The sequence below is a fragment of the Miscanthus floridulus genome, chromosome 2, assembly GCF_019320115.1.
Source record: "Miscanthus floridulus cultivar M001 chromosome 2, ASM1932011v1, whole genome shotgun sequence".
In the NCBI taxonomy this organism is placed as follows: Eukaryota; Viridiplantae; Streptophyta; class Magnoliopsida; order Poales; family Poaceae; genus Miscanthus; species Miscanthus floridulus.
In genome coordinates this window covers 157,077,992-157,104,950 of record NC_089581.1, presented here as the reverse complement: position 1 = coordinate 157,104,950, position 26,959 = coordinate 157,077,992, and the positions used below count along the sequence as shown (strand labels likewise).

General features: G+C 50.0%; 1 protein-coding gene across 1 annotated transcript; it reads right to left on the bottom strand.

Moving 5' to 3' along the window:
• Positions 1-17,538: 17,538 nt before the first annotated feature.
• LOC136534447 (putative HVA22-like protein g) lies at positions 17,539-26,684 on the bottom strand. The gene is made up of 7 exons (XM_066526881.1): positions 26,456-26,684; positions 26,311-26,356; positions 25,423-25,521; positions 25,276-25,332; positions 25,137-25,200; positions 24,840-25,058; positions 17,539-18,360 (listed from the first exon to the last, which is right to left on the bottom strand). Exons 2-7 carry the CDS (start codon positions 26,340-26,342, stop codon positions 17,827-17,829), a joined length of 1,005 nt encoding a protein of 334 aa, XP_066382978.1. The 5' UTR covers positions 26,343-26,356; positions 26,456-26,684; the 3' UTR covers positions 17,539-17,826.
• Positions 26,685-26,959: the final 275 nt, after the last annotated feature.

Genomic DNA, 26,959 nt, shown 5'->3' with positions numbered 1-26,959 from the left:
TCGAAAGATTATAACAACTAAGAATGCTTCTTTATTGTATTTCGTGAAACAATGTAAACAACGTTTGGAAATTTAAGGGTACAAACGACGTAGCTGTTCTATGTTCCAAGTGTTGGTGAAGATTTCGCCCTTCTCGTTGGCTAACTTGTAGGTCCCGGGCTTCAGCACTTGAGCGACGATGTACGGCCCTTCCCAGAGTGGGGTCAGCTTGTGGCGACCCTTGTTGCTCTGCCTCAGTCTCAGCACCAGGTCGCCCACCTTCAGGTCTCGGCTTTGGATGCGCCGGGCTTGGTAGCGTCGTAGGGCATGTTGGTACCTAGCTGAGTATAGCGGCGCGACGTCTCGGGCCTCCTCCAGTTGGTCGAGGGCGTCCTCACGGGCAGTGCGGTTGCTTTGCTCGTTGTACGCCTGTAGCCTCGGGGAACCGTATTCTAAGTCAGTGGGGAGGATGGCCTCGGCTCCATAGACCAGGAAGAACGGTGTGAATCCCGTGGCTCGGCTCGGGGTGTTTCTTAGGCTCCAGATGACTGATGGGAGTTCGGCAAGCCATTTCTTGCCAAACTTCTTCAACCGGTTGAATATTCTTGGCTTAAGGCCTTGTAGGATCATGCCGTTGGCATGCTCTACTTGGCCATTCGTCCTTGGGTGTCCTATGGCTGACTAGGCCACCCGGATGTGGTGGTCATCGCAGAACGTTAGGAACTTGCGACCTTGACCGAGAAGACCTCCCGGCGTTCCCTCTTTCGCTGGCGCGCCGTGAGGCATGCCGAGGGTCCGCCAAAGATCATGAAGGCATTGTGTACCTCGGGGAACCCATCATCTTTATCGCCGTCCCTCCCACCGGCGCCCCTTTTCCTGGCCTCATCATCGTCGGGGAGCCCGAGCCTGGCGTAGTAACGCTGGAGCATGGTGCACTCCTCGAGGGCATGCTTCACCGGACCTTGATGGTAAGGACAGGGCTTCTTAAGCATGTCGTCAAATAGCCCAGGGCCCCAGGGGCCTCGGTGATTCCTGCGATCTGCTGTGGCGACATGGCCGGCCTCGAGGACCTCCTGCTTCCCTGGGTGACCCTTCTTCTTTCTCTTTGGGATGCGGGTGGGCGAGGCCTCAGGGGCCTCGTCCTTCTGCTTCCCCTTGGTGTTGTTGTTGGGGAAGATGGCCCCAACCGCCTCTTCGCCCGAGGCGAAGTTGGTGGCGATGTCGAGGAGTGCGGCCGCTGTGGTTGGTACGTTACGGCCCAATTCTCGGACCAGGTCTCGGCAGGAGGTGCCAGAGAGGAATGCTTGGACGATTTCCGAGTCACCGACGCGGGGCAACTCGGTGCATTTTTTGGAGAAGCGCCGGATGAAATCTTGAAGAGATTCGTCCGGTTTCTGGCGGCAACCTTTGAGGTCCCAGGAGTTCCCGGGGCGCACGTAGGTGCCCTGGAAATTCCCGACAAAGACCCTCACCAAGTCGTGCCAGTCGTGGATCTGTGCGGGGGGAAGGTGTTCGAGCCAGGCTCGCGCTGAGTCTGACAAGAACAAAGGGTGGTTGCGGATGATGAGCAGGTCATTGTCCGCACCACCTAGCTGACAAGCCAGGCGATAATCGGCTAGCCATAGCTCGGGGTTCGTCTCGCCGCTGTACTTTGTGAGGTTGGCAGGTTGCCAGAACCGGGCTAGGAAGTGAGCGTTGTGGATGGCTCTACTAAAGACCCGAGGGCCAGGTGGCTCGGGAGAAGGACTGCGGTCCTCTTCACTGTCGTAGCGACCGCCTCGGTGTGGATGGTAGCCCCGGGCGGCTCCGTCGTCGTGGCGCCGTTGCCTGCCAACTACTTCGTGGTCGCCTCGTGCCTCGCGCTAGTCTCCAGGTTGATCGCGCACCGAGGGGGCCCTGTTGATCGTCGGCGCGCGAGCAGCCTCGGGACAGACCGATGCATCCTGGCCCCGGCGAGGTTGCACTGTGGGTTGCTCCGAAGTGCCTCCGCGCCGGCGGGAGGTGAAACTTTTGGCCTGCTGCACCGCAGCGGTCTCGAGGAGGTCACGGAGCTCTTCGCGGACCCGTCGCCCCTCGGTGGAGGGCTCGGGCATTGCTTGGACCAGCATCGCAGCCGCTGCGACATTCTGGCTAGCGCGATTAAAAATTGGGGGTGGCTCTCCCCCCTCGTTGTCGTTGATGCGGTGATGGATGTCGCGGGCCCTCCATCGGGCTCCTCCGCCCTCACCATGCCCTTGCTGCTCCTGCTCGAGAGTGTCCCGAAGCTGTTGCAGAAGGGTTCGGTCTTGCTCGACCTTGGCTTGAAGCTCGCGGAGCTGCTCCAGGTCTGGGCGTCGATGCTCTCCGCGGACGGGGTTCTCGTTCCGTGCTACCGGGGCTTCGAGGCGCGGAGGTGTGGCATCGCCCACCCCTGCCCGAGGCGGGGAATGGTTGCCCATCCTCTCGCCCTCTTCGCCCGCCCTTGGCATTCTGAGCCCGACGTGGAAGCACTCATGAGACGGATCGTAAGTCCCTTCGTCGTCGGAGTCGGAGTAGTCGAAGCAGTAGTCGCTTGTAGTCATGAAGCGGCGCATGGCTTTGGGGTCGCGAAGACTGGAGAAGTCTGCTCTGGCCCACACCTTGTCTTCTTTCGAGGAGTCAGCGTGGGCGTGCGCCGATGTTGCGGGGGAAAAGTTGAGGGCGAAACGTTGGTGGAGTCCTGAGGGCTCTGCGTGCTTGGAAGCGTAGGCGGAAGCGAAGGCGGCGGCCGCGTCTATCAACCCGAAGGGGTATGGGGATGGCGCCATTGCCGGGCGCCGCTCTGCCGGGGCTGGCCCCTCAGGAGGTGGCGGGACAGAGCTCGATGACGAGGCGTCGCCGTGCGTCGCCGAAATCTTTTCCTTGCCCAAGCTCAGGTTAGATAAGTCCCTGACCTGGGACTCCGTATCAACAGCTGGGCAAGGGATACTGGCGGAGCGCGGTGCGTTGCCTCGAGCTTGCGTGGTGTCGGGGCAGTTTCGCTCGCGTCGCGCCTGGCGAGTGCTACGGGAGCCACGGCCCGGACGCTGCCTGCGCCTGGGCTGCGGGTCTGTGGTAACGTCGTCGGGCGGTGGAGCTCAGGGTGAGAGGAGTACCATATCGTATTCACATCCTAGAGACATGAACTCTAGGCTCCCGAACCATACCACTGTGCCGAGACGCAATGGTCGTACGAGGTCTGCCATTCGGAACTTGCTGGGACGATGAAGCTAACATGCAGCGACCCCTACCTGGCGCGCCAACTATCGGTGTTTTGGAACCGGGGGTCCCTCAACCGACGAGTGAATTTGTGCTGCGTGCTCCCGAACCGGATGGTGATGCAAAGAGACACAAGGTTTATACTGGTTCAGGCAATCGAGGCCCTACGTCCAGTCTGAGAGATCGATCTTGTATTCCTTGCACCAGAGTGCTCGTAGTAGGGGGTTACAAGCTAGGTGAGAGAGGGAGCTAGTCCCAGGTCTCGGCGGGGGAGGTGCGGGCTGCTTGAGGCGTTGTTCTCAAGCAGCGTGGAAGCGTGTAGTTCTATTGGGGTGTTCGTCTTTCTGTTTGTTGCTCTCCCTAAAAATGGTACCGGCTACCTCCTTTTATAACCACAAGGAGGAAGGCAGAAGTACATGAGAAGGCTACTATTTGCTGATGTATTCTGCTCCCCGGAGCAGCGCGGCATCGTGGGAGTTCCCGTCGGTGTCTAGTCGGTATGGTCTCCAGGCCAGCGACATGCTGCGCTCCTGTACATTTGTTGACTTGGTGAAGTGCCGAGGCCTGGTGGTTGCTGTGGTCGGTTGTGCCAAGACCCGCTGCGCTGAGGCCGAGACCTGCTGTGCTGAGGCCTGCTGTGCTGAGGCCTGCTGTGCCAAGGCCTTGGTGGCCAGCGTCATAGTGGATCTAGGTGGAACAATGCAGAACATGCGTCTACAAGACATGGTACCCTGTATTGTCAGTAAGGGATGGTAGAAAGGCGATTTGACCGTTGTCCCGTCGTTCCTGTTGCGGCATACTGCTGATCGTGGCTTACGTAGTGGGTGCAGCTAGGTGCATTAATTGGATGCGACAGCCTGCTAGAGCGACTTTTGAGGCGGAGGTGACGAGGTTACGGGATGAGCCCAGCCTCAGGCGAGGCGGAGCATGGCCAGTTCGCCCGAGGCCCTATTGGGAGTCTCGGGCGAGGCGGAACTCGGTCAGTTCGCTGGTCCCGAGGTCACAGGAACCCAGTTCTGACTCCCCACGTCGTGTTCGTCCTTGGTGCAGGAGTTTAGGCGGCACAGTAGCCGGTAACCCCTGCACAGTTCCGTCGTGGATGGCAGGGCGCTGACGTGCTGGTCTGCCACTTCGCTGTACTGTGTCGTCGTGTGGTTGTCGGAGTGGTTGAGTGCCTTGATTGGACGTGATGTCCAGCCAGAGTAGTCTAGTCAAAGTGGTGGTCGCGGGGCTGGTGGCGAGCCGGCCTTGCGCGAATCGAAGAATCGCAGACCTCGGCGAGGAGGCCTCGGGCGAATCGGAGAATCGTCACTTCTTCTGAGGCCTCGGCGAGGGGGCCTCGGGCGAAGGGGCCTCGGCGAGGGGGCCTCGGGCGAATCGGAGATTTTCGGCTGAGACCTCGTTTGTCTTATTGGTCCTTGTTTTTAGGGTCTAAGCAGTTTTTTGGTTCTTGCTTGGGGTACCCCTTCTCACGGTATCCGACAGCATGATTTGGCAAGATGACCCATCTCATGGCAATTGAAGCATACGAAATGGGAGAGCTTCTTTTCTTCTTGCTTCTTCATCTCTCTTTCATTTCTTCTCTTGCCCCATCTCTTGCCTTTGATATTGCTCTTATTGAAGCCAATGCCACTCTTGTCACCATAGCTTCTTTGATTGTCCAACATATGCTCAAAGACGACTTTTGATTTGTAGCACCTCTCTAACTTGTTGCTCAAATTCTTCACTTCATTTTTGAGCTCATTATTCTCCTTCAAAAGGTTAGTCTCACAAGACATAGAAGAAGAACAAGCATCTATATGTGAAGATCATGACATATCTAATAAATTATCACAAGAGGTGGATACATACTTCTTTCCTACATCACAAGAGTTAGTCATATGTTGCATTTGATCACTTGACTCATGTGATGAGCTCTCATTCTTTTTAAGTTACTTTTAAAATGCTTTAATGAGAGAACCATGTTGTTCTAATAATTCTTCATGAGACACAAGAAGTCCCTCATGAGTCAATTTTAGCTCATCATGTGAAGTTCTAAGAACATCAAGTAAGTGCTTATGTTCTTCACATGAATTCTTTAGAAATGAGTTTTCTTTTTTCAATTTCAATGTTTTAGATTTCTCATTTTCTAAAGATATGGTCATGCTAGCAAGTTTATCTACAAGCTCATCATATGAATCAACATGATCAATCACATTAGCATTTTATACCTTTGTGTCACCAGTGACATGAAGCATTGTTATGTAGTGGATGAGCTTGTAGTAGCAATATCATCTGGGCATGAATCATCATCATCATCATCAAGTGTGTATGGAGCAGCACCATCATTTGCATCACTTGAGGTATCATCATCAATCTTGTCAAGTGAGCTTGTGGTAGATCTTTCATCATCATCATCACTTGACCATGAGGTGGAGCAATCTTCCACAATCACCAAGTTGTGCTCATGCTCAACATCCTCATGCACCTCCTCCTTGAGATCCTCATCATCATCATTATTGGAAACCGTCCCATATTTATCATTGAGATAAATCCAAATCTCATGGGTGGATTCCATATCCATGATCTCACCAAATATGCTATCTTCTATAGATTGATAGAAAATGTTAGTAGCTTGGCAATCAAGATGTAGGCATTTCTTTTGCGCTTGAGTTGCATTCTTTTTATCCAATGCATGAGAAAATCCCACATCTATGATCCACCACTTTTGAGGGAAAATAAACTTAAAATTAATCATCATCCAATTTTTCCATTGTCCAAAGTGTGTGCCATAAAAAATGTGTGGACACTCAACATCTAGCCCATAAGTCGCCATCCTCTCAGGTCGGTGAAGACCACAAATGAGAGACCTAGCTCCGATGCTACGTGTAGGGTCGAGATGGCGGACTAGAGGGAGGATGAATAGTCATTTCTAAAAAATAATCGCGCTAGCTCATATAAAACAAATGTGGATTAAAACTATCGATCTAGCCAAGACTACACCCCTCTATCTATGTTCTCAAACACCTTACAAAGATTCTAATTAACCAACTAAGGTGCCGGGCTTGCTAGAGCTCACCTAAACAATTCTAGTTAGCAAGGTCACATAAACCTATGCAACTAGTACTTCAAGAACAGGGGAGCTCCTACACAAACTAGGAAGCAAAAACACAAAGCTCCTAAGATCACTAGCAATGCTAAATAACAAGGCTACACAAGCCAAATTAGAGAGCTTAAATTACTTAGCTACTATTGACGGTCACTAACACCAATTATAAACCGTCAACATAACTTGCATTTATACATAATTCCATCACCAAACATAGGTATAAGGGTTTAAACTAATAAATTCTATGAGTTTTGGTGAATTTGTGTTTTCAGTAGGGTTTATCTAGAAAATCATCAAGGGAGACCTATTCGTCAAAGGAAATTACGGAATTCCCACCGCATAAACAGCATGGGAAGATTCTAGAAGACTCCAGAAGGCTTTCCACCGAAGCAGACCCCGAGGGGCAGCCATGTGGGGCCAGCCAGCCCCACCTATAGGCTGGCCAACCTATGGGTCCCACCAGTTAGCCTCCGCTTCAAAAGTCAGTTTCCCACCGCCATTGAGATCTAATCTTCACTGTTTATTCAAGTTGGTTTGATCCGAGGGCTCATGATTGATGCTCTAACCTATATGTATTAGCCCCTACCCCCCTCCCTCAGTAGATCCCTGAAACCCTAATTTATATCTTCAGGATCAGAGCCAACTAGATTAGTCCTCCATAGGATCTAGTCTTGTAAATAATAGTGAGATGGAGAGTGAGGGAAGAGTTTGTAGGAGATGGTGGCCGGTCGGTGCTCTTTCTACGGCTTGTACCTTGGTAGATCCAAGTTCTATCTGAGATTGCCTCTGAGATTTCTCTAGTAATCAACTTATAATTCAAGTAAGCTTCTTGTTTATATTATTCATTAGGTTCACAACTTGTTTGAGTGCTTTATTCTTTATTCGGGAAGAGTAAAGTAGTAATTGTAGTGTAAGTGTGGTGCTTAGACTCTAGTTACTTGTGGATGCATCCTGCATTCTGGATCGGTGGTAGCTCACGAGGGTGACTCTTATAGCCTCATTGAATCCTCTGCAGTCCATCTCCCATTTGTAGGGCAAGTAAAATGCGGTTACTACAGGAAGCATCCTCTGCTGGTGTCTTTCCTTAAGTAATGTCCCTAGTTGAATAGTAGAAGACATAGCTTACCTAAGTCAGAACTAGAGAACCTTAGTTTTTCTCTCTACGCTCCTATTTATCTTAACCTTGTTGCTACCCCTAGTTAAGTTAGATCATGGTTAGTCTCACATGTTTCCCTGTGGATATGATACTTGGAATACTTCTGGATGAAAGCTATAGCAGTATCCGTGCACTTACGGATTTATCTGTGTGCCTTAAATATACCAACAGCCACACAACTAATCAATATAACTAACAAGGCTACTCAGGCCAAATTAGTTATGTAAGAGAGCTACTTCTATGCTACACAAGTAAAGAAAATAACTAGCAAGCTACTAAAGCTAAACTAGTTAAGGGAGCAACTACAACAACACAAGCACAATATATGAATGAATAAAATACAAGCTTGTGTATGGGGATCACAAACCAATGGGAAGATGATGACATAGTGATTTGTATCCTGAGGTTCACGTGCTTCACCTCCGTCCCCCATCCGTGCGGTTCCCTGCGTCCCTTGCCCCGTCCGTGCGCCTCCGGACGGGCCTTCCCTGTCGACGCATCTCCAGACGACCCTTCTCCATCGGTGAGGCTCCCTCAGTTGATCCTCCCCGTACACGCCATCGCCATAGCCAGGTACCACATCCTTACCCTTGTGCTCATTGGTGTGCCTAGTCTCGGACACTCGTTCCCAACACGCGCAGCAGGCAGCCGCCCCTTCTCTGCCCCTTGCATGTCTCTAATCTGTATGTGCTTCCTCAGAATGTTGCATCCATCTGATGGTGCTCCACCCGCTGTGCATTGGGAAGACCCCAATTCTGCTTCTATGTACTTGTTCCCTATGTTCCCGGTGGCTGGTGGGTGGGAGCAATCAGAGTCACCGTCGTTGGCTTGGTTGGGAAATGCAGGGGTTCCTAGGGCAGCGGCGGTGAATTATTCCTCCCAATGTTGCGGCCACTGCATAGACCTCCTTCCCCAACATGAGCTCTAGAGAGTTTGACAGACCTATATGCAATTTTTAAGTTTCTATGTTGCGATATATGGTTTCTGAAGAATGCATGACCCGTGTTCGAAATGTGTTTGGTGTTGCCACTGAAAGGAAAGTGTTTAGATTTAAATCAATGACATGTTAGACAAAATCACAGAATTGCTTCCAGCTACTACTGTACTTGGGACAAAAACAGTCATGCACAATGCTCTTCCACTCATATTTAGAAATCTAAAATGAGCTACATGTGTCCTGAAAAGCATTCAACAATTTAAGTGATCTTCTCTTGCCTCTGTAACTATATTCTTGGAAGTCATTTCTGCATGGCTAATTGCAAGTTAATTTGGGGCTTAGGTATTTTGATTAGTTGTTGCACAGTTAGGCAATGTTCTGAAGAGAGTATATGCAGAAGAAGAGCCTTGATAGCTCTGAAAATTGCAGTGAGCTTTACTTAACAAAGTTCAGTCATGGACACTCGATAGAGAAAGCAAGCATGTAGTTCTTCTGAAGTCCTCAACTTTATATGTCCATGGGAGTCCTATTCTCACGAGGGTGAAAGCATGTATTTTGAAACTGTTGCTTATCTAGCACGCTTTGGTTTTTTCTAATTGCTGAAATCATAATTCAGGTAATGATCTTATATGTTCACAGGTGGCATCAATTCAGAAAGATCTTTCACCGACATGATTATAGGGGGTTGCACTCCTGCTGCTTTGTCTGATAATGTCACACATACTAATGAAACACCAGCATGCGAGGAGGCCCCTGGAAGTGTGAAAGGGCAGAAAAGGAGAAAAAATTTCACCAAAGACGAGGACTTAATGTTGGTCTCAGCATGGCTAAATGTGAGTTTGGATCCGATGCATGGAGCTGATCAACCACATTCGACATATTGGAAAAGAATATATGATTATTTCCATTCCAACAAAACATTCGCTTCTGATCGGATGCAAAACTCCCTAATAAGCCGTTGGTCCGGTATACTGCATGATGTGAACATCTTTGCTGGTTGTGTTTCAAAGGTAGAGGGTAGAAATCAAAGTGGCTTGTCTATCGATGATAAGGTTAGATAACATACCTTTCCCTTCCAATTGTATATTATGTCTGTCTACCTCATGCATTCTCGGTGTTATTTGCGGCAAGCCAACGCATTGACCATGTTCATGGAAGAAGGCAAGATGCACCAAAATTTCCCGTACATCCATTGCTGGAAAAAATTGAAAGACCAAGCCAAGTGGATCAATAAGAACAACCCGAGTGGAACTCAGAAACTAGTGCCCAAAAAGCAAAAATCCATTGCGAAATCAAGTTCTGCACAACTAGTTGTCGGTAGTAATGTTGATGACAGTCAGCCCACAGTGCCTACGCTGGACAGGCCTGTAGGGAAGAAGGAGAAAGACAAATTACGGACAACATTCCATCATCGAAGCATTGGATTATCTGTTGGCGAAAAAGAAAGATGCTGGTGTGGAGAAGGAATTGAAGAAACACGAGTGGGAGTTGAAGAAAGAGGAGAGGTGCCAAAAAAAACCCTTGCTTTGCAGGAAGAAAGGTTAAAACTTAACCAAAAAAGTTTGACTTCGAGTGGGATAGAGAATAAGAAAGAATTATGAATGCTGATACAAGTACTATGTCAATCGATCAGCAATAGTTCTATGCGCACCTAAAGGCTAAAATACTTGCAACATAGCTCGAAAATTAGGACCATCTTCTTCAATTTTTAGATTTCCAGCATAGTCTGAGACATGTCTATTTTTCTCACATTTTAGATTTCCAGAATAGTGTGACTAATGTTCTTGCATTGTCCCTTGTTATCTGAACTGATATTTGTCTTTGATGTGTACTCTGTAAAGAGAAGTTTCCATTGAACTATTAAAAGACAGATCAAGTAAATTGAGTGGCAGTCCTCATCTCAAAATCAGATTTATTACAATATTTATTACATCGGATAAAGAAGATAGGTCCTCAAACTAATACAAAATGCCTAGATATTGTAATAGTAAATGGAATCATTCAACAATATAATTTGTATATAAATCTAGAAAATTATGCCATAAGTGTTCGATAAGGTCGGCTTGAAGCGTTGTGTGTGTTTCCTTGTCCTTGATCTTCTTGTAATTCTGAATAAATTCATCAAACTCAAGTATATCATCGTGTGATATAGTCACCTTTTCTACCACATCATCATATCTAAAATCTTTTTCATCAACTCCTTCATCTTCAACAATCATGTTGTGCATAATGATACAAGCTATCATGATAAGTTGAAGCGTATTTTCATCTCACAGATGAGCTGGCCCTCGAACGATGGCAAAGCGAGATTGTAGAACTCCAAATGCTCCTTCAACATCCTTCCGACAAGCTTCTTGTGCTCTTGCAAAATACTTCTTATTACCCCACGGCTCAGCTACGGTCTTCATGAATGTGGCCCATGATGGATATATACCACCTGCTAGATAATAACCTATTGTATAATGTAACACCTTTGGTGTTACGAGCTCGCTTAGCACTGAGATTACGGTCAGGAGAAATAGATCTAGTAGTATAGTGAGTTAGTCTAATCAAATGCAGTAATGAAAAACCTAATCCCTAGTTATATGGATAAGTTAATAGTTTGACTTAAAATGTGATTTTTATAAAGCAATAATAATATAGAACGTGTGTTTGGGGTTTTAATAAAAATTAAAGTACGAGTCGAGTAGATGAAAACACAACTTGGGTTTTGGGAGAACCGATATTGTTAACTAGGGTTTTTGCTAGCTCAAAAATCAAAATTAAAATTTAAAAACCAGCTTCTCACGTCAACGGTAAAAATAAAAAATTATATTTTAAAGCATTGTTTGTGGCGATTTGTTTTACGCAAAATAATTACATAACACCCTAATATTTTGTTCCATAGCTGGGTATGGAGTATGAGCTATAGCGTGAGATGTTTAGTGATGGAAGTCGATAGGATTTAGATCTTTTGGAGTTGCCAACGATGTATCGCTGTTCACATCCGCGTCGCGTCGTCTTACACGCAGGCAGGCAGCCAGCAGTGCCACGCGACGGCCATGTGTTCAGCTGCTGCATGATCTCTCACGTCCTTGCTGCTGCCGCTACTGTCCTTGCCTCGCTGCCTCCTAGCCGCTTGAATACGGTGGTGCGCCCCCTACTCTGAATCCATCAACCATCGAATTCATTCGCGTTGCGCCATGTTGCCCTGCCGGCCACGTTGTGCTAGGTCGCCCTGCCTCACTGCCGTGTTTAAGATGTTAGTGGCGAGCCACACACGGCTCCTCGCTCTCTTTTCGCGCGCCTGCTCATCCTTGCCTCCGTCAGCTCCCCTCTCTCTACCGAGCAACCAACGTGGTCACGCGCCGCCATGCCTAGGCCGCGTGTGTGTGGACTCCCGCCTTGGGACGCTGGGTTGATTAGGTGGCCGCTAGCCCCTTTAGTTTTCTAAGCAATTGTTAATTTAGTTTTATAAATAAACTTGTAAAATCAATATAAATTTGTGTAGTTGTCCAAAAATTATGAAACCTAATTTTGTTAAGTTCCTAGAATCATAATCTATCTATTAACGTATTTTGGTCATCTAGTTTTAAAATATTTCTAGGGTTGCTCTAATTATTTTAACGTGCTTAATAGTGTTAAAATGTGAACTTGTAGGAATTTTAGTGATAAATCGGTGATAGTATTGACTCTGAAAAATTTAAAGTAAATTACTAATATTATTAGCTGCTCACTATAATTTTTGTAGCTCCAGAATAATTAGTTTGCTAGATAGATAATGATGTCCTATTTCAAATATAGTAAATCAAATGAATAAAATAAAGAAACACCTTGAAATTATATAACTAAAACACATGTTGGGAAATGACACCTTTCTCGATGATGTTGATACATAGACTAGCGCGTTAGAGCTATCTCGTTAGCTTGTGAGGCGTGATCGGATTTCTAAGCATTTCGACTGTCGTTGATTATTTACATCTACGCATTTGCATCAATACCTATCATAATAGGAACGACGGTGGATCGATGGTATCAACTGGAGTAGCTGAAAAGATGGTGCTAGGGATCATATCATGGAGATAGAATGCTAACTTTTGGTTATATTTTACCTAGGCAAGCACCATTGCATAACCCCTACTTTTCTGCACTTTAAATTATATTTGTGCATTAATTTTTAAGGAGTTGAATGAAACCCACTTACATATATATATATATATATATATATATATATATATATATATATATATATATATATCTTCATCCTATGAGTCTTACTAGTATGATAGAATTGTGTAGATTGCTATGCTATAGGACTCCGGTAGAAGTCGAGTGATTGCCTGTCACTCGCGAGAGATAGGAAATATATTACTGTATTATTATCACTTGGAATATATAAATGGTGAAAGGAAAAATAGAGACCAGGCAGGGATATGGTTTGGGTATTGGTGGGTGTAAGACGTTATGTCCTGCGGCCAACGGGACATAGCTTGGTTACACTGTTTTCCCTGTCTATGTAGTTTAAGGACCGGACTATTGTATTGGACTCTAGACAAGTCACAAACTTATTATCCCGAGCATATACTTGGGTATGGGAGTAGAGAAGACTTGTTACTCTCTTATCATAGGTTCTGGTTCTTTCCGGACTGACTTTCATGATGGTTTTTGGGTGGAGGTCCTTGCACCGCTCTGAGTTCAGGAACTCAGGAGTGAGGGCTTGGAGTCCAAGTTTGGATGAGGACCTGGACCCCATGATAGGAGGGTAGTGGGTTGGTTCTTCTTGTGCTTGGGGTATAAGCGGGGCGTGTGTTTCGGGGTACCCAGCTGGGCTCATTGATTCGCGAATCAGCCGCCATGTCGGTACGACTTGTCTACACTCTAGCACCGTAGTAAGAACTGAAAGATGAAAAGTTGGTAAAATGATTCTAATTGCTTACCACCTGCTTGAAAGTAGCATAGGTGCTTACATAGAATGGTTGGTTAATGAACTAATGTTGACTGCTAATAAAATCGAATATAAGGACGCACATTTAGTAATGCTCCTGCAGATGCAATAAACCCACCAGCCAGATAGCCTTGCATATCCTTGGAGTATTTTCTTTCCTCCTATCGGGTAAGTCTTGCTGAGTACAATTGAGTACTCAGGGTTTTATTTCTCCCTGTTGTAGGTGATAGGATGATTCTAGAGCTGACCCTTGTGTGTGGATTCCTCCTGATGGGACTCAGAGAAGGATTTCTTTACGCTGCGATCATAGTTTTATTTATTACTTTCACTAAATATTTTTATAAATGTAAGTTTTATAATCTGTTGTCATAGTTTATATATCAATGCTTCACCATGTCAGGAATAGATATTTATTTCCGCTGTAACTCCGATCATATGTTTATATTCCGCTGTTAAATTAAATTATTTCATGACTCTGATAACATGATTACATTCTGCTGTTATAACAATAAATATTAGGAAAAAGTCTATTTTTGGCCCTCCAACTATGGCTGCAGTTTTGTTCTAGCTCTCTAACTCGAAAATCAGACACGCACTGTCCCTTAACTTTCAAAACTGGTTAAAATTGGCCCTCGCGCCCATTCGACCACGGTTTCTGCACAGTAAACCCACCACGACCCTGCCTTTCAGGCCTTTCCCTCTTGGACCACCTGTCATCCCCTCCCTCTCTTCGTAGGCCCCGCCTGTTAGGACTTTCCCCAACCTCCCGCCCTATACGGCTGCGCGGGATCCGTGGCCAACGCCATAACCAGTTAACCACCGAGGAAGAGGCAGCGCGGGTCGAGGAGGAGTAGTGGCGTGTGTTCGCTGTAGACACAGGGCCAACATTTACGAGTGGCAACGGCGAGTGGCGCTCACCTTCCTCACCGCTGGCCTGGTCCCCACTCACTGGCTCATCTACACCGCCTCATCGCAGAGCCACAAGCAGCATGGCTGCGTCATGTGTGCCCGTGGCCAGCCTGCTCCGGGCTCCCTTCGGCCGAGAAGAGGCCAGCCTCGGGGACACTGAGGCCAAGCACAGCTCGTCGGGTCTCAACACGAGCGTCGCGCGAGCCGTGCTGCTCACAGGGCAGGGCAACCACCAACGTGGACAGCCGGCCATGGGTCACCTCCGACCAAGCTACGACCACCCCTGATTGCGCCTAGGCCGATCGCACCCACGCCGGTAGCAGCCGCACTGGGGCCACATCGCAGCCACGCCGGTGGCTGACGGTACCTTGCGCTACCATGACTAGGGGCCTGGGCCACCGCGTTGTCGCCCTGCAGCCAGTCACCCCGCCGCCGACGACCCAGACTTGGCCGCTCCGTTCGGCACCAGCTCAGCCGAGCTCCCCTATGACACGACTTGTGCTTCCTTGTCTCCATCCTCCCTTCCCTTTCTGTGCCAAGCCAGCAGCACAGCCGAGCAACTCGCCGCCGTAGCCATTGTCGTGGACAGTCACCACCGCACCACCTCCATCAGTTCTCCGACCAAACAGATCACACGGTGAACATCCCTAATCCCTCCACGACTCTCTAGTTCCATGCCTAGCTCACCGAGCAGGCTACAGCGCACACTCGGCACCCCTTCCCTCTCAGCACGCACGCATAGCGAAGCAAGCAGCAGCCGGCCATGCTCTGCTCTGCTCTTGTGAGCTTGATGATGTCACTCTAACATCATGCACACTTTATGGCGGCAGGCGAGCTCTGCTCGGTCAAACAGAGAAGGATGCGGCGACACCCCTGAGATCTCCCCAATCCCACCCATGGTGACACCGCTTGTGCACCGCTACCTGGAAGCTTCGGCGACCCCTGTCTTTAGGCACTACCGAGGCAGGCCATGGGTGCCCCTGCTGCCACTCCCTGGTGCACGCACCCGCACGCGCGAGCGCGTAGCCTGTACAGGGCGGGAGGTTGGGGGAAAGGCATGACAGGCGGGGCCTGTGAAGAGAGGGAGGGGGATGACTAGGCAGATTCCAACCTGGCGGTGAGAGGGAAAGGCCCGACAGACGGGGTCGTGGCGGGTTTACTAGTGCGGAAACCATGGTCCGAATGGGTGCGAGGGTCAATTTTAACCAGTTTTGAGAGTTAAGGGACTGCGCGTGTCTTATTTTCGAGTTAGAGGGCTAGAACAAAACTGCAGCCATAGTTGGACGGGCCAAAAATAGACTTTTTTCTAAATATTATACTCTGATGTTGTATAAAAGTGATGTAAGAAATTGCTAAAATATTATAAGCTTTATTATCTCATTTGTGATCTTGATGAAAAAATATGGATTTTTGGGTTCTCCCTTAGGGTGTGCTCGACGGAAACTGCATAATTTGGTGTCCTCCCTTGAGTACTTAGTGTCTAATGGAAGACAAGTACTCCTGAGAGGCATTAAATTAGGCGGTTCTACCACATATAATCATTTCCATTAATGGTATAATTTACCTGCGGCCCTTGACCTTCAGCAAGCCTTGCAAATATAGGAGATCTTTGAAGAACATTTATATCATTGTATGAACCTGGCATCCCAAAGAATGCATGCCAAATCTAGAGATCTTTAGAAGCAACAACTTCTAGTATAATTGTAGGCTCCTTTTCATGTCCCATATTCATACCTTGCCATGCAACAGGACAATTCTTCTAGCTCCTTAGCATACATTCAATGGAAGCCAAGCATGCCAGGAAAACCTCTACTCTCACCAATTCGCAAGTAATCTAGCAGTATCATGCTCATTAAGCAACCTCAAGTATTCAGGTCCAAATACTTGAACAACAGTTGTGACAAACTTTCTAAGACTTTCTAGAGGAGTACTCTCCCCAATACGGATGTAGTCATCCATAGCATCAGCTACTACTCCATAAGCTAACATCCGAAATGCCGCTACCACCTTCTACAAACAAGATAGTCCTAGGGTTCCGGCTGCATTCCTCTTCTACACAAAATAGTCGTCATACTCCTCAACAGCATTCATTATACGTACAAATACATGATGTCACATTCGAAACCTGTGGCACCCGATATAAAATTAGCCACAATTGAATGCATGCGCTAAACATAATTGAACAAAATATGAGAAAATTAGCATGCGCCTAAAATAGCTCGGCCCATACGTAGGATTATCTGAGAAATAATCTTCATACAGTCTGATGTGTCCCGACTGCCTATCACGATTCAAAACATGATGTCCCTCTATAGAACCACGATGGCATGCTGAATTTGCAATGTCTGACACTACTGTGTGCTGCCACAATATAAAGTTCATCGTCATCATCCGAAGACGACAACGACAACGACGAATCCATCATTTCATTCAATACATCTTCCAAATCCATTATAGACCTTTGATTAGGAGAATCCCAGGAATTTGTTCGAGCACCTACACAAGGATTGAAAAATAAGATGTCTGGTAATCATTTCCCATGCAATGTTACAACCTCAATCTGCTCATCAGATAATGTGACCTAAATAAATATTTCAAGCAAGAATTAACACCAGAACACCATGCATAAACATCGTACATCTCAAGGTCGTCAGTGTTTGCATCTCTATTCTGAAATATAAGAAACTAATTTAGTGTTTGAAAACTTACTTGACAGAACAGGGCAACATATGATAGAACAGATGGCGGGGAACTCTGATCTCGTGCGGAGGCAGCAGTCCGTCGCTGCCAGAATCAGTGTATCGTGGTGCAGTCTGAAGTCGAAACCTGGAACGCCAGTCTGAAGTCGAAACCTAGAGGCCGCAGAGTTCTATTCTCGCGGGAGAGACGCAGTCCACGGAGTCCTATTCTCGCGAGGGAGAAGCAGTCCGCAGGATCTAATTGTTGCCACAAAACTAGGATCGGTTGGGATTTGGATGACAGGTATGTTGACGTGGCTTGTTTTCAAATATAGAAGAGCCAAAATAGCTAGGCTATTGTAGAGTCCTCTTTTTTATGACTTTTCTATTTTACACAATGGCTAAACACAAAGAATTTGGCTAGCTATTTTTAGATGAACTTTTGGAGTTGCTCTAATAGCAGCTTCTGTAGAGGAGCTATACCCATCTTCAGAGGAGCTGCACCAAACATTTTTTTTCGAGCGGTAGAGGAGCTAGAGGAGCACTGCTAAACAGGCCTAACTGCAGCGTGCCCCAAGGATTCAAACAAAGTACTGGTACATAGAGAATGATAGAAAAACAACTGCTCTCGTTTGCCCCAGCGGATGAAAACTGTGTTGAATGACATCTTGAAGATACTCAGGGAGTCACCAGATTGAAGTGTATAATGTTGCAATTACAGGCATACGTTGCCCATGCCATGCATAGCGAAAGTGTTATTTACAACTGAAATCACAGAAAAAAGGCACTAAGAAAACACATAAATAAGATAATTAACTCTGTGTCACAAGAACCAAGTGAACAACAACATATCTCCATTCCACCAAACAGCATGACAGCCTAAAACTCAAAAAAAAAAAAAAGATCAACACAATGTGCAGGGAAAACAACGGCCTGCAGCTAATTCCCAGCAGGATCCTCAGCGGCCGTGCGCCTCCTTAGCTTGGCGCGCGTCACACGGATCGTCTCCTCCATCGGCGTCTCCTCGAGCGCAGGGTCAAGCTCTTCTGCGCCCTCTGCAGCATCACCACTTACCTCGTCAATGGCCATCTTGTCTACTCCTTCGGCTTCAGGGAGTGGTGGGGCGCTAGGCTCGGACTTTGATGAATCGGCACTTGCGGCTGGAGTTTGAACTGGGTCAGCAGCAGGTTTGACCTCACCTTTCTTTGGGCTACCGCCAGGTTTTGGTGTGGATGCAGCTGCTGCATGCTTTGTGGGTGCCACCGAACCAGATTTCCCTGATGTTTGACGCTTGATCTTGGGCGAAGATGGAATGGGTTTAGTCTCCTGAGATTGCTGTGCCATTGCTGCCTGCCGAGCAGCAATAGATGCTGCTCTGCGCATAACAGGTGCTGCTTGTTTTTGAGGTTGCGGCTGCTGCAGTTGCACCTGCACCTGCACCTGTGGTTGCTGCTGTTGTGGTTGCTGTGATTCCTGGAAGACATCAAAGCATGATTTCAACATGGGTAACAAGATAACACTACCACATCAGTAAAACCAGAGCACACATTTCTGTGACTTATTTTGAACTGACGGACTTAAAGGATACACCAAAAAGAATATCTACAAGCAATCATGCATCTTTTGATTTAGAAGACCTTTCTTGTACTACATCTCTTCCTATGGCATACAGAAGGAATGCCTACATGGAGCAAATTTCTGAGTTTATCCTGAGTATTCTCTTAGAAGGACAGTGCAGTAGTGAGAGCTGTCTCACTGAGTCTGTCAAGGGCACGGTGATCCAAGGTAGCAAGCCCTCGACTACGGAGCTCGTAGTCTCCGGCTGAGTCTTCCAGGGCGGAGGTTATACCCCTCACGGCCGCCTGGGCTTAAACACGAGAGGGAGAGAAGGAGATTGGTAGTTGATCTTGCTTAATCCTCCATAATCCGAGTACAAGGCATATAAGGGCCAACCGGCTAACTAATTTTGGAAACAAACTCCTAATTTTGGGGCCTAATCTCCTCCTAGCCACTAGGATCGGCCCTGCCATCTACGTTCGCGGTGGCCACGGCCGCTGCGTCGCGCACGCGCTCCTCGCGCTCCGCGGCCCGCTCCGCTGCTCTGCGGACGTCGCGCGCCCTGCGGCGTCTCGCGTACGCCGTGCCCCACATGACATCTCTCCCCTCATCGCGAAGCAACTCGTCCTCGAGCTGGAAGAGTGGGAACTACTCGCGGAAGGCATCGAGGTCCTCCCAAGTTGCAGACTCCGGTGGTTCGCCACGCCAATGAACGAGCAGCTGGCGTACTCCGCGCGCCAGGCGAGTGCGCTCCACCCGAACAGGCTCCGGGGTCACCACTCCATGATGGAGGGGCGGCAAGGCTGGTGGAGTCGACGGAGGCGTGCCGACGAACTTCTTCAGGACGCTGACATGAAAGACGTCGTGGATGCGCGCCTGTGGAGGAAGATCCAGGCGAACCGCGACGTCGTTGATCAGCTCCTCAACGCGATACGGCCCGATGTAGCGTGGCTTCAGCTTGCCCGTGGTAGCTTGCGGCAGGGAAGACATGGTGCGCTGACGGAGGCGAAGCAGCGCCCAATCGCCCACTTGGTAGGACACATGGCGATGGCGACGGTCGTAGTGGCGCTTATGCACCTGCTCCAGGCGGTAGTGGACGTCGGCGAGGAAGGCGGAACGCTCCTCCATGTCGCGAGCCAGAGCAGCTACCCGAGTCTCCCCAGGCTCGTATGAGCGGAGGGTGGGCGGGTCACGGCCGTAGACCACGCGGAACGGCGTCTCCCGGAGTGAGGTCTGGTAGGCCGTGTTGTACACGTACTCGGCCCAGGGAAGCCACCGCAGCCACTGTCTAGGTCGATCACCTGTGAAACACCTAAGGTACATTACGATGACGCGGTTAGCGGACTCCGTCTGACCGTCAGACTGAGGGTGGAAGGCGGACGACATGTGCAGCTTGGTGCCCATAAGCCGCATCAGCTCGCGCCAAAACAGCGAGGTGAACACCGGGTCGCGGTCGGAGACGATGGATTGCGGCATGCCGTGCAGGCGCACGATGTCGTTGAAGAACGCCTGGGCCACGGTCTCGGCGGTGTACGGGTGCGCCAGGGGGATGAAGTGGCAGTATTTGCTGAAGCAGTCGACGACGGAGAGGATCACCGATTTGCCGTTCACCCGCGGCAAAGCTTCCACGAAATCGAGGCCAATGTCGGCCCAGACCGCGGTGGGAACTGGCAGCGGTAAGAGGAGGCCGACGAGGTGGAGGTGCTCCGTCTTGTACCGCTGGCAAGTGAGGCATGCCCGCACAAAGTCCTGCACACACCGACGCATATTGGGAAAGTGAAAGTCACGGCGAAGATGATGCAGCGTACGCTGGACCCCCTCGTGGCCGTCGTCGTGGATGGCAGCCACGATCTCCTGCAGCAGCGGTGACGACGGCGGTATGTACAGCCGGCCATCGAAGGTGACGAGGCCGTCGGTGATCGCCCACGGCGCAGTCCGGGTGCCCGCGGCGAGCTCGTCGTGCACGGCCACCAGGGCCGGGTCCGTGGCTTGTGCGTGGCGGAGGCGGCTGATGAAGTCGAACCGGGGGCCCGAGACCGCCAGGAGCACGCCCACAGCGGCTTCATCGGTGTCCCGTCGGGAGAGAGCGTCAGCCACCGTGTTCGTCGCGCCGGCCTTGTACTCCACGGTGAAGTCGAAGCCCAACAGCTTGCCAACCCAGTGATGTTGTGGGATCGTGGCGAGGCGCTGGTCGAGGAGGTACTTGAGGCTGTAGTAGTCCGTCTTGACGAAGAAGCGGCGCCCCCAGAGGTACGGACGCCAGTGGCGGACGGCTAGGACGAGGCCGATCAGCTCCCGCTCGTAAGCTGCCAGCGAGCGATGGCGGGGAGCCACCGGCCGACTGAAGAAAGCAATCGGGTGGCCCTCCTGGATGAGCACCGCCCCGAAACCGTACGTGGATGCATCACACTCCACGATGAAGGGCTTGGTGAAGTCCGGGAGCGCCAGCACCGGCGCCGAGGTCACGGCCCCTTTGAGGGCGAGGAAAGCCGCGTCGGCGTCGTCGTTCCATGAGAATCCTTCCTTCTTCAGAAGTGCAGTGAGGGGGGCAGCGATGGAGCCGAAGTTGTGGACGAACTTCCTGTAGTAGCCTGCAAGGCCCAGGAAACCGCGCACCGCGCGCGCCGAGCGGGGCTGCGGCCACTCATGGATGGCTTGGACCTTGGCGGGGTCCATGGCCACTCCGGACGTCGAGATGATGTGGCCGAGGTAGCCGACGGAGTCGACGCCGAACGAACACTTGGACCTCTTGACAAAGAGGCGGTGTTGGCGTAGGAGGGTCAGGACGACGCGGAGATGTTGCAGGTGGTCGGCCCAGCTCCTGCTGTAAATCAGGATGTCGTCGAAGAAAACAAGGACGAACCGGCGGAGGTGGGCGCGCAGCACGTCGTTCATGAGTGCCTGGAAAGTCGCCGGGGCGTTGCACAGCCCGAACGGCATCACCAGGAACTCGTACAGGCCGTCATGGGTACAGAACGCCGTTTTGTGAATGTCCTCCGGCCGCATCCGTACCTGATGGTACCCCGACCGCAGGTCGAGTTTGGTGAAGAAGCGCGCCCCGTGGAGTTCATCAAGAAGCTCGTCGACGACGGGTATGGGAAACGCATCTTTGACGGTGAGGGCGTTCAAGGCGCGGTAGTCGACGCAGAAGCGCCATGAGCTATCCGCCTTCTTGACGAGGAGGACCGGTGACGAGAACGCCGAGTCGCTGCGGCGGACGATGCCCTGTTGGATCATAGCGGAGCATTGGCGCTCCAGCTCGTCCTTGTGCGCCGCCGGGTACCGGTACGGGCGGATTGCCACCGGCGCTGCGTCCGGCTTGAGGGTGATGCTGTGGTCGCGGGCGCGGGGCGGTGGTAGTCCCGTGGGCTCGGCGAAGACGTCCTCGAATGTGGCCAGCAGCTCACCGAGGAGCGGCGCGCTGGCCATGGTGGAGTGGAGCTGCAGCGCGGTGGCGATCGGCACGCCGGTCCAGTGTACGGGGCGCCCGTGGAGTTGAAACGCCATGGAGGGCGCTGCGAAGTCCCAGACCACCGGCCCGAGGGTGGCCAACCACTGAGTACCGAGCACCACATCGAAACCTGCAAGTGGCGTGACAAACAGATCGATGTTGAAGATGGTGCCGGCGATGGTGACTGGGGCCGCGCGGATAACCCCGGGGCACGAGACCCGCTCGCCGTTGGCCACGACGGCGGTGAGCCGAGGTCGGGGCTCCACCCTAAGCCCTGTGCGTGCCGCTGCCCCGGCGGAGATGAAGTTGTGGGTCGAGCCGCTGTCGAGGAGGGCGACGAGTGAGGCGGCACCCACGACGACGGCGAGCTGCATCGTGCCGCCGTAGGGCACGCCGGCGACCGCGTGTAAGGAGAAGACGGGGGCTTCCGAGTCCCCGATCTCGGCCGCAGCGTCCGCCCCCTCGTCGTCGATCACCACGCCCTCGAGGAAGAAGATGCGCTTGCAGAACCTGTTATGGCCACGCGAATACTTTTCATTACAGTTAAAGCAGAGCCCTTGGCGACGCCGTTCCGCCATCTCCTCCTGGGTGAGGCGCCGCTGATTACCCTCGCCACGGCCCTGCTGGGCAGCCGCTGGGGGGAGGGAGCGCGAGCAGGGGCGGCGGCGCTGGGAGCGCGGGCCTCGCCGCGGGCGCGGGAATGATACCGCACTGGGGAGCCCGAGGCGGGGGAGGCGGCGGCCGGTCGGCCTCCATCAGCTCCACCTGCCTTGCCAAACTCATGGCCGCCGCGAGGGACTCCGGGTTGTGGATGCGGAAGGCATGGCTGAGCGGCGGCAGGAGTCCGCCGGTGAAGAGCTGGACGCGCTGCGCCTCGTCCAGACGGCCCGCTCTAGGCAGGAGGGCCTGGAAGCGGTTGGCGTACTCCTCCACGGTCCCGGTGCGCCGGCATTCCGCGAGCTCAAACAACGGTGCTGATCGAAGAGGAGGCCCGAACCGAAGGTTCAGGAGTTCCTTGAATCGCCCCCAGGTCGGCGTACCCTCGTCCTCCTGGAGCTGCGTGTACCATAGCTGCGCGACGTCGTCCAGGTGGTAGGACACCATCCACACGTGCTCTTCCGCCATGGTACGATGCTGGCGGAAATACGAGTCGCACTTGTTGAGGAAAAGCATAGGATCAGTCGTGCCGTCGAAGCGGGGAAAATCCCACTTCTTGTGCTTGGGCGGATGATCCGGGAGCGGTCCCTCCGGGTGGCGCTCACCGCCACCGCCGGACGACGACGCGGACTTCTCCTTCTTCATCACCGCCATGTCGGCCTTCATGGTGGCCATATCGGCGGAGAGGGTCTTCAGGGATTCCAGGATGTCGGCAAGGGTCGGGTCGGCCATGGTGGGTGCTGGTGCGGCAGAGGTGGGCGATGGTGGGGAGTTGGGGCGGTGGTGGGCGGCTGCGGCTGTAGAGGATTGCGTGGAGCGGGTGGGAGAGGATCGTCGAGACCTTGATACCAGGTTGTCAAGGGCACGGTGATCCAAGGTAGCAGGCCCTCGACTACGGAGCTCGTAGTCTCCGGCTGAGTCTTCCAGAGCGGAGGTTATACCCCTCACGGCCGCCTGGGCTTAAACACGAGAGGGAGAGAAGGAGATTGGTAGTTGATCTTGCTTAATCCTCCATAATCCGAGTACAAGGCATATAAGGGCCAACCGACCAACTAATTTTGGAAACAAACTCCTAATTTTGGGGCCTAATCTCCTCCTAGCCACTAGGATCGGCCCTGCCATCTGCGTTCGCGGTGGCCGCGGCCGCTGCGTCGCGCGCGCGCTCCTCGCGCTCCGCGGCCCGCTCCGCTGCTCTGCGGACGTCGCGCGCCCTGCGGCGTCTCGCGTACGCCGTGCCCCACATGACAGAGTCACTAGGTCACGGGTTCGAAGCAGCCTCTCCGCAGATTTTGTGGGGGAAGGCTTGCCTCGGATTTTCTCTTCCCCAGACCCCACTCATGTGGGAGCCTCCGGCACTGGGTCTGCCCTTTTATCCTGAGTATTCTCTCAGCCATCCAACATAAGAGTCATACTACCTCTCTCTCAAGAAAAGAATGGTGCTAAGAATGGTGCTGGCAGCGTCACTGGACAATTTGCACTATGAACCTACCGAGTTAAGCAAGACAAAAAGGAAGCAAACGACCATAAGTGCCTTGCTTATTTAGCAGGTATTCAGTACAAGTGTATATGTGTTATGGTGTTTGTGATCTCCTTTGGATGAAATATCAGCTAATGGGTTTGTTTTTGGAAGGTTCAAGATACCAAAATACATAGCGTTTGTGATATCCTTTGGATGAAATATCAGCAAATCGGTTTGTTTTTGGAAGGTTCAAGATACCAAAATACATAAAACTCAAGGATGCTGACATGCTGTCACAGTTTATGATATGTTCCAAATATGTACATACATATCGGTGACCCTGAAGACAGTTGCTAATGAAAGTAGCATTTGGTGTTTAGCATGGGCCCATGCGCTCCAGGAGTTCCTCCTTTGGTCAATCGCCCTGGCCGCTTAGTCTGTTGTGGTGGTTTAGTCATAATAAAAACTGGCGAGCACTTAAAACTTTCTAATTTGGGGTGTGTGTGAGCGTGTTCCAGGGAGGGGGTGTTTGTAGTCTCTCCCTATGTACTACTTTCTCTCTTAATGAAATGAACGCAGCTTTCCCGCGTTTTTGACAACACCACTTGGAAGCAGTAGCTGCTTAAACAATACCACTTGGAAGCAGTAGCAAATGCATCTTTCAACAACATAGCTGCTAAACTTAGTATAACATCATGGTCAATATTGCATCATAGAACAACAGTAAAAAATTTTTGAGGATCTGTGTAAACATGATGGACACTGAACAACAAATCATGCAATGGAAACTTTTGACAAAAAAAGAGTAATAGTGCATTTGATCCACACCTGATGAGGGCGCTGCCTTGATTTCTGAGAAGGTGACTGGGCGGCAACATATTTTAAAACGTCAAAGAAAGTATTTTGTCCTACCGAAGCAGCCTTCTGGAAATAAAGGACAACCATATCGGTGGCTCGAGCTCTCAGCTCAAGGAGATTCCGGTCGATTTCATTCTCATGCTGAGAAATATATGGCTTAAAGAAAGTCCCATAAACATATGTAGTTCCCTGTAATGAAAGCACACATCAGTCCTGTGCCAAAAAAAAAAAAAACTGTAAGATAGAAGCAAAGGACAAACTAAGTACCTTTGTCTTAGGGTACCACAAGTATACAAAGAACATCAGCTTTGCTTCCGAGTAAAGCGGTAGCCTTCAACAAGAGCGCACACAATGTTAAGAGTCTCGTCAATGAACTGAAGAAAATCACAACCTTGCGCAGTCTCACCATGATATTGTAAAATCTCCAAATCTCTCCAAAACTGTCAACAGGGCAACTAAAATCCTAGACACAGGAAACAAAACTAAATTTGGCAGATTGTTCATGGAAGTCAACATTACGATCACATAATAACTCTTTATTGAAACACCTTACCAATACTGACACCAAAATATGAGCTGCTCAATCTCTGGTTTGTTCAGTTCAACAGTCTTGTAGCATTCATAGGCAGGATAGGCATAGCCAAAAGCCAACCTACAGGAAATTGACATATCAAATGAAGATAAATGGCATGTTAGCACTTGTATATTGTGACAAAAGCCTGTTCTTTCTCATAGTGAGTTGACATTTCAGTAAAACACTATTTATTTTTATTTTTCCGTTTATTAAGTAATAAACCACAAAAAGAAAAGCTGACAATTTAAAGACGCATGGTTTTAGTATCAAAGTATCTTCCAATAGACTGACATTTTAGATGCGCTTACAGCAAAAAGGTAGATAATTCATCAACACACAGATGAACAGGATCAAATCTAATTCTTGATGAAGCAGGTCAAAGATAAAAAGAGCATAGCAATTCGACATATCTACAGTATTCTCCGATCTTAAGCATTTGAAGAAATATGATTATTAGAACATCATCTTCAAAAAGAATGAGTCGGACCGGAAGAATAAACGAACAGAACCTTTGACCGTTGTGCAATGCATTGAAAACTTGGTCCCATGCTCCTCGAGAACAATAAAATACTTTTGAATGGTTGCGTGTTCTCAGCCTTATTTTCCGGCGAAGAAGAAGGTGGACAAATCGACAATAAGGAACGCATCTCCTCTTTTTTTTTTTTTTTTTGAAGAAAGCAGTATATTAAGGTTAAGGATGAAGTTAATCCAAGAGAAAGACCGAACTCTCCAAATGGGTACACACAAATCCCCATTTCAAGGAAACAAATTTAAAACCCGAACACTCGTGCCTCTGATAAGGCTCCAACCTCAAAATGTCAATCTACAAAGAACACGGTACAAGATTCGGAGCAAGAGAGCGCTTACAGGAGGACCCTGGAGAGGAACCCGCCCATCATCTTCTCCGCCCACTCTGCGCACGACCAGATCCACCAAAGCGACGAACACAAATCAAAACACCATCACCGCACCAGCACATTCCGAAAGGGAAACCACAAAGAACCGAGCATACCGCGGAGAAACCTTGCAGGAGAGGGATCTAGACGGGAGACGACGACCCGGGCGGTGGATGGACGGAACAGTCAGACGGAGCCCGCCCGTGAGGAGGGAGAGAGGAACGGCCAGGAGCTCTGGTTTTCTCCTCCGGCGGCTAAAAATACCGGTAATGCGTTGCCAGGAATGGCATGCGGAGGGGGAGAGCCGGAGGAGAGGCGAGCACGTCCGCCGCGCCGTCAGCACTCTCAACCAACCCGACTGCCTCTCCCTCTGCTCTCGTGTTCAAGTTCAACCATGGGGCATGGGGGTACCAGCGAACATTTCTTTAACCAATTATTAATATTACCGTTGTCCCTCTCTATCGACTCTTGGGCAAGGGTGAAAATATTCAACGTTGTATTTTATACTGTGGGGGTATACACATTCTTCCCTTATCCAACCGCTTAGCCATAGAATTCGCTATGAAACTTTTTTAATACACTCTCTAGAAACAAAAGTGATTTTAGCCAACCATTCAAAA